The sequence below is a fragment of the Pteropus alecto genome, unplaced genomic scaffold (genome assembly GCF_000325575.1).
Source record: "Pteropus alecto unplaced genomic scaffold, ASM32557v1 scaffold95, whole genome shotgun sequence".
Classification (NCBI taxonomy): Eukaryota; Metazoa; Chordata; class Mammalia; order Chiroptera; family Pteropodidae; genus Pteropus; species Pteropus alecto.
This window is the reverse complement of record NW_006441071.1, coordinates 14,594,549-14,607,070: the sequence shown is the minus strand read 5'-3', so window position 1 is coordinate 14,607,070 and position 12,522 is coordinate 14,594,549. Positions and strand designations below refer to the sequence as shown.

Here is a 12,522-nt window from a genome sequence, read left to right as displayed (position 1 = left end):
TGTATTTGCAGGCACTCCCCAGCGCTAGCATCATCGCAGCCTCAGCTCCACCTCAGATCATCAGGCATTAGATTCTCATAGGGGCACCGGTCCCTGATGCCAAAAAGGTTGGGGACCACTGCATGCATTACCTACAATAAAAGTTTTTAATGTTTTGACATAAATTTGTAGAGGTCAATGAAACAATTATGTTTCCATTGATTATTAAAATGGCTTTGTACATGGTCATTTTTATGGTCCCACACTTCCATGCAAACCAAAGATTGCACACGTACTTGTATGTATCTTTGTATGTATACGTATGTACGTATACAAGTATGTATACGTACTTGTATGTATCTTCTTTGCTGGAATTCCTTCTAAGATGTACCATTTTCTGTTTTTACTTGTATTATTCCCCTAAGCCTTGCAAGCAAGCACAATTTAGCCTTTTCCTGATGGTTCAGAGTCATTATTTGCTCTTCATTAGCATTTTTGTTAAGGGTGTGGTTTGTGCAGCCAAACTTTCAGAGTCCAGACCCCAGCTCTGCAACTTACTTGTGTGATTTGGAGTAAGATGCTTCATCTCTTTGTGCCTCGGTTTCCTCATCTGTAAAGTGAGGAGAATAACAGTTCCTACGTCACAGCATTGTTATGAGTATTAAACGAGCAAGTGTATGGAAAGCACTGAGTGCCTGGCAACATAGACCATGTGCGAGCTGCTGGTGCGGTTAGTAGTGAAGGCTGGAGTGGTAGAAGTATTCATAATGCCCGGTGTCTTTAGATTTACTGAACTTGAGACGATTCTTTCCTCTATCAGGTGGCCTCAAACTATGTTCTTCATTTCTTGGGTTGTTTTACTTTTGTTGTTCTCCTCCCTTGTGATTTGGCTATTAATGGCCTCCTTTGCATCTGCCTCAAGCAGAACCAGTGCTCTGCTCTCAACCACCCTCTTATTTGCATTTGATGCCTCTAACCACAGTGCGTTTATAGATAGGAGAACTTGTGCTGTTGTGGTGGCCTGTGAGCTTGGATGAGGACTCGTTCCTCATATGCAGCCTATCACAGGGAAGCCCAGAAGAGAACCATTTATTTGGCTTAAGGACCTTCTAATCAAATGGCCGTTTGATATTATCTCCAAATGAGGCTGTCTTCATAATCGTTGTATTGGCTATTTCAATAGCACTAAATTATTCTTTGCAAGTATTGAAATTATACCACGATGTGTTACCTTCTTTTGGTATTTCTTCATTTTGTTTTTTAATATATCGAGAACCCTGAAGTACAGAGGTGGCCCAGGCCTTCCTGAGAAACCCTGCTCAAGGGACAAGCGGGTAGAGTCCTGGCTGTGTTGTGAGTTGATAGTAACGAGATAAATGGTCTCAGGATAAGAAAGCAGAACTGCATTTCTTTTAATTCTCCATTGTTTCTCTAAGCCTCTTTTAGGCTCCTAGATTTTGGGGGGTTCTTCGATTCCATCCAAGGAACCAGGAGCATAGTACATGCCTAACTTGTAAGAACAAAGGTGCCCATATATTGTGTTTGTATTGGGGGCCACTGTCTACTAAATCTAATAGGCATTCTATTCTCTGAATAGAATGTTGTGCTTAATACTGCCCAAAAGGTAGCCTGTGGGTTCTTAGTTGATCTTACGGCTGAAATAATTTTTATACTCCCTTTACTTCTTTTTCCTCTTCCCAACTGCAAATTGCTTTTACCTGACATAATGTTCTAATTGGCCTTGTCTCAGTTGGGTAAGCTGTAGCTCCCCTTTCCCCCTGGGTTATATTATGTAGCTTCCTTATGCCACAGGAGGAGAGAGAGAGAAGTTCGGTTCAGTTTTGCACAAGTGATCTAAAGTTGTTGGATAAGAAACTGAAAAGCTCACTGTATCAGAAATTCATTTAAACTGAGGACTTTATGGCCAGCATTGTACATTTCAGTCCCCCACTCAACTCTGGGAGACCTGAGTGCGCAGTTGGCATCTGAGTTACCTGATAAATGAGTGAAGAAATGATCTATTGAATTAATATGTCATCAGGTATAATTGCACCATGAAAAAGAGGGAAGGAAAGTATGCTTTAAAAAAAAATCCTTAGTCTTCAGATCAGTTTGTCACTTTTCTTAAATATTTGTTATTCAGATTGTTAACAAAATTATAAAGTTTGTGAATAGGTATGTGCTGTATACACCTATTTTCTTATGTCATGGATATTTTCTTAATAACATTTAAATGAATAAGGAGTTTTGAAAAGGTTTCTAGCCATTGGTCAAGGCAAGACTGAACACGCTACCTATTGAAATACTATGAGGTTTAAGGTTGGTAGGTAAGCTAGCAAGATTTCACTAGTATTGTGTGCTGTGTGTTGAGGCAGTAGGAACATGTATGAACCTGCAGTTGTTGGGTTTTTTCCTTAATATATAATTTGTTTTTTAAGAGACTTTTTTATTGTTGTGATAAAATACACAGAAATGTAATATTTTAACCATTCTAAGTGTTCATTTCAGCACATTGTTGTGCCGTCATCACCACTGTCCGCAACAGAAGTTTTTCATCGTCCCAAACTGAAATTCTGTACTCATTAATCAATAAAGCCCTGTCAACCCCTCCACTCAGGCCCTGGTAACCACTATTCTTTCTCATATAAGTGGAATCGTATACTGTTTGCCCTTTTGTGTCCGGCTTATTTCACTTTAGGAAATTTGATTTTATGCATACTTTTCTAACAGGTTGCTTTGGGGGATGGTAATAATTAAAACTTATAATTGTTTGAAGCCCTGAGTCTGAAATTCTGTATCTAAAAGGGCTGCAGTCTATTAAACCAAGTGCCTAAAACGTGTCATTTTGAGCAAGAACTCCGTGTTCAATTTTTTTTTTTTTTTTTGCTTTTGTTAAATATTCATATTGTAAGAAAGTTTCTCATAAAAGAAATCTCAAATTTTCTTTAAAATTGCACTTTTTTGTTGTTGCCACTGCTTTGGTTGTTTTGGGGATCATTACTTGTGTTATTGGCTTCCAGGGTCTCAACAGGGCTTGAGAGAGGTTTAGGCACCCTGAATTTTGGAATCAAGTTTAGTGATGTGTGAATGGTCCACATGCTGGTATTGACATGACCCAGTTCTTTAATGCTTAACCCTCAACTCTGTAACCCCACCTCTGCCCCCAGCATCATCCTAAGGTCATCTTCCAGAATCCAATTAGAGCTCCTGAGGGAAGGGGACGCCCCCACCACCACCACCGCCCACCTCCTGCCTTGAGAAAGAGAACATGTCAGTGAACAGAAACGTGACGTTTAAATATCAGAGTTCGGTATTACAATTCTAAATTTCCCATTTCATAGCCAAGGAATTTTCCGTGCATTGTCTAGATGTCTTTCGAATTGCTCCTTTCAGTTTCCCCTAAGATGGTCTGTTCCACGGTAAGGGCTGTGCCACACCGCTTGGTAGACTTGGAAGATGCTGAGGTGGAAACAGCAACCACAGTGAAACAATGCGCCAGAATTGGCTTGTAGCTTTTGTTTGCTTGTCCCCGTTTACCTATTCATAGTCATGGATCGGTTCTGCTGCGTGTGTTGTAAAGTCATTTATAACAGCACCTCATTACACCGCGGGTTAAGAGGTACAAAGACAATGTCCACTTTCTGCGGACTGTCCGTCTTTCACTAAAAGACGTAGTGTGTGTGTCAGGATGACAGGGGCACGGCTGGACCCACGTGTGGCCGATTCCCGGGTCTGCCATGTGCTTGGCAAGCTGCAAAGTGGTTCATCCAAAACAGCTAATCCTGCACAACCTCTCCTGCATTTTATCAGATCTTACAAGCTGCTTTCTTAAGAACTGAAGGAGTCCATCTGTATCTCGTTCTTGCACATCCTGTATCATGAAAATGTGGTCTTTAAAAAAAAATGAAAGAAAAAGAAGGGAGGGAAAAAAGGTTGCCATCCAGTGGAGGAAGGAGTAAATCCCAGCTCCATTCAGGAAAAACGCAGGCTGAAATATGCTTAACTATTTTAACTCGGCTGGGGATTTTTATCCCCAGCAGGGTTTTTTTTTTAGTGACATCCGGAGCCAAATGGGTGCAGTGTGCCTTTAAGGAAAGAAGCGCCTCACCAAACTTCACTCTAGTTGTATCTCACCGTTTGCGTAGGGAAGGAAAGTGTTAATTTCTTATTTGTACACTTTTTTTCCCCGACTTCCTTCCTATTCACTTCATTAAATCTAGAGGCAGTTCAGCATGGGAGCCGTCTGTATGTTGAATTAGGGCTCGCACTCTTGCGCAACACGTCACCAGTCGGAAACTGGGGGTTTGCTTCTGTGATTTATTTCATTATTGTGCTGGTAAAAGGTTTGGAAGGGAATTCTTTTGGGGGTAGTACTTTAGCATTGTGTAGCAAGTTTTTTTGTGTGTGTGCCACCCCCACCCCCCACCCCAGCACTGAGTTGAGTCAGTCGAGCCAGTTTAATAAGTAATTTTTTTAAATCAAAGAACAGTTTTAAATGTCCATGAATAATTTTACTTACATGCAGGAGTAATCTTACTCTACTCTTTAAGTGCGAAAAGCACTGGGAAATATTTAGTGAACTGATTTCCATTAGCAAAAGACCCTTAGAAATCCCTGAACATCAAGCACTGCATATGGATGTGTTTGGGGTCTTTGGGGAGGAGGGAGGATGTTTTGTAGCTTTTAATGGGAATAATGGTCAGTACTTTGTGTGTTTCCGTGTGATTCTAAAACCTAAATTTAGTAAGAATCTGCACGTATTAGCAATTGTAATAAAAATTGTTTTACTAGTTTTGCAGTTTAATTTGTTTTTGCTTCTTAGCTACTTAGATTTAGAGATTTAAAAGTCAAGCTATCACAAGCTTATGCTTTGTTCCTTTTTTTTGAAAAGTTAAGAGGGGATGAGAGTAGAAATATTCTTTTCACAACTTCCCCCTCTTCATTTATCCCACTGAAAAGAAAAGCAATGAAAAATTTTACAGCATGAAACTGAAAGTGAAGTGTCACAGTTGTTCGGGATTTTCTTTAAAGAGCAGAATAACATTTTATTAAAATATTTGAACTGGAGAACATGCACATTGCTTTTACTGACATGCATTTAATGAAAAAAATTTTTATTAAAAAAAAAATCTTAGACTGCTCCAAAACCATGCAGCCTATCTTTTTAAAAGCACTAAAATGAGGTTTAAAATACCATAAAAAAGCATACCTTGTTTTAATTTTTTTAAATAAATTTGAATATTAATATGTTTTTTTTTTTTTCCATTGGCTTAATTGTTAAAATGCGAGTAAGAATGAGAAACTGCCTGAGCTAAAATCTCTAATTCTGCTGCCTGGAATAATAAGAGGGGAAAAAAAATATGATAAGTAGTTGTCAATATTAAAACAGGCTGAAGGAGGAAGGCTTCGGGCCTTGTAGTAGGTAGAATGAAACAGCAGATTTGAGTATCCACAATCCTTTCAGTATTAAATTTTCAGTAAAATAAAATTACTTGTATATGAAAACATAGCCTTTCCCCAGCTCTCTTTTTTTTCCTGATCAGCTGATGAAGAGACTAGCAGCTCGCTGCTTTGCTGGCTTGTTAATTTTATCCCCACTAACTGTGATTTCCGATAGCCGGCCTGCTGATAGTGGTAAGGTAAATATCCTTTTTCGTTGCCGTCTTGAAGATTCAGTAGAACTACATCCCAGGCATGTGTAGGTGTGTAACACATCAAAAGCCGGTGTTCTCCGTATTTCTGTGTGCAACTGGGTGCTTGAGGAGGGCAATACCATTAACTGTTGACAGCCTTGCATGCTGTATTTATTATTAGCATGTTCAGCCTCCAAGATTTGCGGGACAATTTCCTTTTCTTAATCTTCGCTTAGCTGCAGTGTGTTTAGCTGTATATTGGGTGTCCTGCTTTTAGGCAAATGCATATTAATGAAATAATGTGGAGCTTTTTTTTTTCCTTTTTCCTCATAACTCATCAGATCTCGCCTCCTTCATAGTGGTTATCTGAACATTGTAGGATCGTGATAGAAATTGTCTTTTGATTATTAAGGCCTAGGCTCAGACTGTCCCTTAGGATTCTATCTGTGTGCATGTTGCTTCTATGGGTTTGCACATTGGAAGATGCATAGAAAACATTTTTTTTTATTCCCACTGGCATTTTTAACATGCCAGGTTGTTTTGTGTTCTGTACCAGGTTTTCTTCACAAAACCTTTCTTTTTCAGGAGGCATTGTACACAAGTGAAAGAAATTATGTCTGAGCTGTAATCACTCTTTATATTGATTGTTATACTCACATGATCATAAATATTAGCCATGTTTGGTGCTGTGGAGAAATGAAGGTAATTGCCTTATGATTAGAGCTCTTTCAGCTACGAGAAAGGATTGATTAGAATTTGCATACTGGAGGCAATATTGAGAGGCAGGGGGAGCAAATAACAACATCAGTTATTTTGTGTGAGAAAACAATCTTGAAATATAATTTAAAGGTTTTAAAAAATATTTTTCTTTCCATGGTCAAATTTTCTTTTATCTGTTGTGGTTTTGTTTTCTTTGCAGGGGTTTGTTTTTTTTTTTTTTTTCCCCCCCCCTTTTTTAAGTTTTAAGGTTTGCCAGGAAAAAAAAAAAAAGTTTAAACTTCTGGGTCTGTCACATGGATCTTTTAGCCATATGAACAGGTTTCTTTTATACCTGGTTGTTTTTATAGCTATTTTATTATCTCTCTGCATTAGTGCTGCTGGCTCTGGTTTAAAGCAAACGTTTGCAGGTAATTGGAAAAAAGTGTTTGTTGTTTGTGAGTGTGTGTTCTTTATCGGATGATTTAAGTGCCTTTACAAAGGAATGTGGCTTTGTACTTCTCCGTTTCCTTGTTTACTAATTCTGACGTTAGAACAAAATCTGGGTGCAATTTATGTTGTGGATCATGAATAAATTGATGTAAAATCTTAAAGAAGAAATGGTAAATGCTTATATGATTGTAAGGATGTATTCTTAGGGAATTTTTTTCTTCACTCATCCCCTTTTTCTTTTTAGTTTTATCTTTTCCCCCCTTAAAATAATGAGACAATTAAAGGTCTTTTTCTTATACTGAGCCAAAATTTCATTTGGATTCAGTTATCTTCAAACACGTAAATGTATAGATCTTCTCGTATTTGTAGTGTCTCTGGCCTTCAACATGTTTTGCTCATGAAATAGACTTGAGTTAAAGATGCATTTATCCAATACGGTAGTCTTCTCTTTTTCTTCTTACGCCACTGATTACTATTAACTTTATTTTTATTATTTTTAGTTTCATTTTATTCTAATTATTCAAATTTTGTATGTGTATTTGTTATTCTCTTGTCTTGAATTTTTCTCCTCCATTCCCTATTAAAGGCCATTGAAGACGGCAATTTGGAGGAAATGGAAGAGGAAGTACGGCTTAAGAAGCGAAAAAGGCGAAGAAATGTGGATAAAGATCCTGCAAAAGAAGATGTGGAAAAAGCCAAGAAAAGAAGAGGCCGCCCTCCTGCTGAGAAGCTATCACCAAATCCCCCCAAACTGACAAAGCAGATGAATGCTATCATTGATACTGTGATAAACTACAAAGACAGGTGAGTGTTTCACTCCTTCACCCTGATCATCTTCACCAGAACCATAGTGAGACCACCTCAAGAGCAGAGATTTATTAAGGTGTACACTGGGGTTTTCGGTTCCTTCTGCTTCATGTTTCATGAAGATATCAGTGACCTTGTGCCATGTTCAGAATGGCCGCTACTGCTATGTTCAGTGATGTTTTATCATGTGGTTTTAAAGATATTTGGAAGCAGGAGTTTAGATTACAAAACTTTTTAAAACTTTAAACTGGAGAAGGATTCTCGAGGATCTCTGAGATGCCATCATTTATGTGGAAGAATTGGAATAATAGAGTAAAATTATACTTTGGGGTCGAGTTGTTAGAGAAAGAAGAGTCCTAGCATATTTAAGGTAAATATTGCATGTTAAGGCTCTGTGTACAACCAAACAGATGCTTCATCAAAAATACTGTTCCTTCTTTCCTTCCAACACACTTGAATTTCTGAGCACTTTTTTGAGCCATCTTCTTCTTCCTATTACTATATTTACAGCATAGTATTTCAGCAAATTTACCTCTTTTTAATGGAACTTTTGAAATCCGTATTGGACCCTATCCCCACACCATTTTAAATTCTATGTGGTAAACCAGTTACGCTATATTTTGGCTAGTCAGTTTAGTTTCCACTTGATAATAATGTGATAGTTTTAGGAAGATCACATCTCGTTCCACTTGCAAAATTGACAGGAAACAAAAGACATTTTTTTTCTCTAAATTGCTTAGGACTATTAATCATTTTTTAGTTACCAAACTTTTTTTTTTTTTTACATTAGTGTTGCTCTGTATACCTGAAAGTGTTTAATACAGATAACTAAGTCATGATTTTAGTTTTCCACTGTAACTATAGTGCATTGTTATACCAGGAAGAAAACCTCATTATAAAGATTAACTAGTATAAAAAGCAAGAAACTTTCAACAGTGGGGATTCATTGTTAATTCTTTAATATATATAGTGTCTGTAAGGAATTTTCAGAAATGGTGACAAGTGGATAGGAGATGTGTGTGAAAAGGTCAGAATTTCTTGCCCCTCTTTACCATTTCGCCTTGGTCTTCAGCTTACTATTTTTACTGTTTTCCTTTTTTTAAAAAGTATACCCCCTTTCAGAATTCTGAAGTGGCCACAAAGGACAGCCGTATTATATTGGGTTTGGGTGAGCTGTTCATTGACACGGGAATGACAGCAATCCAGGAAGGAAAATTTGGCCACAAGTTCATTCTTTGACCAGAGTGAACATGCAAACTTCCTTGTAAATCAAGAATCAGTAACTCTGTCCGTCAGGTTTCTGTTTACCCCCTGCCTGGCTGGTAGATTTGCCACAAGCAGGAACAGTTTCCATCCAGGAAGCCAGCTTGGACAATTATGCCTTATTTTACCAGCCCCTGGTAGGCAGAAAAAAAAAAAAAGGTAGAGAGTATCACTGCATATACCTGTAATTTTTTTGCCTTTGTCTCAGGAGAGCAAATGTCTGTTTCTTTGACCAGGTGTGCCTGGTTATTTAACAGGCATTTTGTTCATTACCTGCTGAGTGAGTCTAGGGCTGCTATAGCACTAGGAAGAGCCAAGAAAGTCCCTGGAGGTTTAAAAGCTAGGCCTTTTATTCCAGGTGATGGCTATATCCTCCTTTAATGGCGTAAAAGAGGTCACCATTCAGTGAAGCAGATTGTTTTATTTGCCAACAGATTGTGTTTCACATAGTTTCAAAAAAAAATTTTAAAGCAAGCACATAAAACTAGAGAGCTTTTCTTATAAGACTTCAGAGGGTTTTTCTTTTTTTTTTTTTTTTGAAAAACCTAAAAGTCTGGTAGCACTCTACCCGCACTTTCCCTGAAGTAACAATTGGTCAGAGTAAAGAAGTGGGCTACCATGTTCTAATTTGCCACAGTCCTCATCACCCACTGTCATTCCTCAAGTATGGACTGCCAGTTACCATTTATTATCACGTTTTTCAGACCTGGCCCGCTTCACTCATTTATATTACCTGCTGACTCCATAGCCTTTTGTGTTTGTGACTTATATGATATGGCTATGGACTGACTACTTTCCTAGAAAGAACCCAAAGTACAGAGTAGTATAGGATTAGATAGATCCCTTAAACCTTAGCTAAGCATGGCACAGTAGTTTACACCATAAGCTGTTGATTTCACTACCTGTGTTTGAATCCTAACTAACATTCCCTTCCTTGGGTGTGTATATGGCGGGGATAGGGGAGAGGGGGCAGTTGGGCAATCTACTTACCCTCCCTGAGCCTCAGTTTTCTCATCCACAACATGGAATAAATACTGTACCTGCCTTTAGAGGCATTGTGAGGATTCGATGAGTTATTTCAACCCAAGCTTTTTTTTTAGCGGTTTAATTATTAATAATCAGCCTTTTAGACTATAGACTAATCAGGTGGGTGAGTTGAGCTCTGAGCACTATAAAGTCAGTGTCCTTCTTGACAGGTTTTCCATCTTTCTACTTCCAAAATCAGAAAACGCATTTTCCCTAGGACTGATTATTGAGCAAGTCTTTAGTTGTACTGTAGTGTAAGGATGTTTAAATATCTCAGCATACAGACATTGAGTAGTCCCCCACCCTTCTCGGGTTTCATTTATTTATTTTACTTTTCCTTTGAAAAGCACCCTCCCAGGGCCAGTTCTATTAGCGCCCACAGTTAGATACATTCTAGGAAGTGTGCACTAAATTTCCCACCATTGCATGTTTCATGTATATTTCATGTTAGTAATCCTCTAGGAAAGGCACTTATTCTATTTATATTTTTTATTTCTCTTACCAAACTTGGTGTTCAAGTAGGAGGCACTCAAATTAGGAGGGCCTTAATTAGAGATGTTGTCATATTTTTGGTTGGTTTTAGAAAATGCTGCTGGGAAATGTACCCCTCCATGTGTTCAGATTTTTGCACCATTAAAGTCAGCTACTAATATAGTAACTCAACCTGCCTGTGAAAGAAATACCACCTGTCCCAACCTCCCTCCCATCCCCTCAGTCAGATGTTAGGGCCCTGACAGTGGTGCAGATTATCAGTGTATTAAATAAGACCTGCCATCTATATTTAACTGATATATAAGAATTAATTAGCTCTCGTGAGACAGTTTTTTCAAAGTTCTTGCAGGATTCTGGGACAGATGTATCTTTATTTTTTATAAAGAGCTAGGATAATTTAAGCATCTATTTATTGCCTTTGTTTTCAATGCTAGGCCTCATTTTTTTTTTAAAGAGGATACTTTTAAAAATGTCACCCCCAAAGAGCCAGTAATTGTGTGTAATTCATGAATGTAAAATATTTCTGCAGTAATTGCTATTAGAGATAGTACTAGTTTGCTGCTACTCATTACCACCGTTTTATTGCCCCAAATAGAAAACTTTATGTCAAGTAGTATTAGAAGGCTTTGTTTTGACTTGTTAAGTATGCTTTGTTTTCTGCTTGTGTAGAAGGCTTTTAAAATAATATTCTCAGTTTATAGGATATTTAATCTAAGACTCTCTTTGAAAAGGGATTCATCCTAATTTGCATTTTTACCCTTTAAAATTGTCCCTGGGATGAGATGGTGAAGAGTAGGGTCTGGTGGAGTTATTCCAAGATAGAGACGTGGATAAGATACTGAAATGAAGAGAGAGATTCCTAGAGGGATTCTTAATGTTGGAGGGGGTTTTAGCTCTACATGATCTAACTTCTCACAACCCAGATATGTCCCCCACACCTGGCAGACCATCATCCAGCCTCTGTGTAGACATCTCCAGCGTTAGCTCACTATGTTAGGAGTCAGTCCACGACACTGAAGGACACTTCCAAACACAACAGTTCCTTCCTACGTTAAGATGGATTCAGCCCTCTGACTTCTTGCTATTTGTTCTACTTAGACCTTCCGAGAATAAATCTGTTCTCAGTCTAAGAAATGTTCTTTCAAACATCTGTAAACACATTCACCTCAGCACGTTCTCCTTTAGGTCAAAACACCTCACTTTGCTCTCTAAGTGATACCTAAAGTTTCACCATCCTGTTTCCCTTCCTTAAGCACATTCTACTTTCTTAGTGTCGCATTTAAAACATGACACCCGAGGTTAATGTTTTCTGAGGGCTAATTGCAGGCTGGTTAGCTTTCTTATTCTGAACACCAAAATTTTGTTAACATAACTCAGGAGTGGGTTAACTTCTTCCAGCAACTTTGACACAGAGTTAACTCACATTGAACATGTGACTTGTTGGAAAAACTCCCACTCCCCAAAACATGCAGACAGTTCTTTTCTCACTTGAATGTTGCCAAGGTTAGCCTTTAACTAAGCATTTCATTTTTTTTTTTTTAACCTCTATCTACTGACTTTATTCTACGCAATTTCATTTAATTGATTTTTGTTTCATCATTCTAGTCTATTGATATCACTGAATTTTTATGGCTTTTTAAAAAAATCATGTTTACTTATTTGCCTTCCTAAGTTGTTTTGGTCATCCACACATTTGCTATAATCTATTGCCGAGAAACTTCTAAAGGACAAAGGCCAGATCTCTATAACATGCCCCTTCATGTCACTTCAGGTTGATAGGAATTTATTATCCAGTAATCTTTAAAGTTGACTAGCCATTTGTGAACTCACATGACATCATCTATCCTTTTTCAAAGTTATCAAGAAAGGCTAAAACCAAGATGCACCTCATCTTTGGGCTCTCCAATCTATCAGCCTAGAAACCCTGCTGAAAGAATGAAATGAGGTTAGCTTGCCATGGCTTTTTCTAAGAGAACCCCTACTGGTTCTTAATGATGTTATTTATCTTCTCTAAATAGCCCCATGGCATCTGAATAATTTCTTCTAAGTTTTTACCAAGGGTCCACATCAAGCATAGCATTCTTGTGTTTCCTTTCTCATTTTGAAATTGGGACATTTGCTTATCTCTAGTCTTCTGATTCCATTTCTATTCTCTGTGATTTCTTAACCAGTA

General features: G+C 38.0%; 1 protein-coding gene across 8 annotated transcripts in view; it reads left to right on the top strand.

Annotated features, from left to right (window-relative positions):
- Positions 1 to 12,522, top strand: part of SMARCA2 (SWI/SNF related, matrix associated, actin dependent regulator of chromatin, subfamily a, member 2) — a 158,000-nt gene that overhangs the window by 118,852 nt on the left and 26,626 nt on the right. For 5 of the 8 annotated variants that reach the window (XM_025051449.1, XM_006918394.3, XM_015594549.2 and 2 more), the window contains one exon: positions 7,348 to 7,565. In XM_025051449.1, coding sequence (XP_024907217.1) covers positions 7,348 to 7,565 — 218 coding nt within the window. Of the gene's footprint in view, positions 1 to 4,182; positions 4,323 to 5,522; positions 5,619 to 5,961; positions 6,315 to 7,347; positions 7,566 to 12,522 lie in introns of those variants that run through there. The other 3 variants (XM_006918393.2, XM_025051450.1, XM_015594551.2) reach the window with 3 other exon arrangements.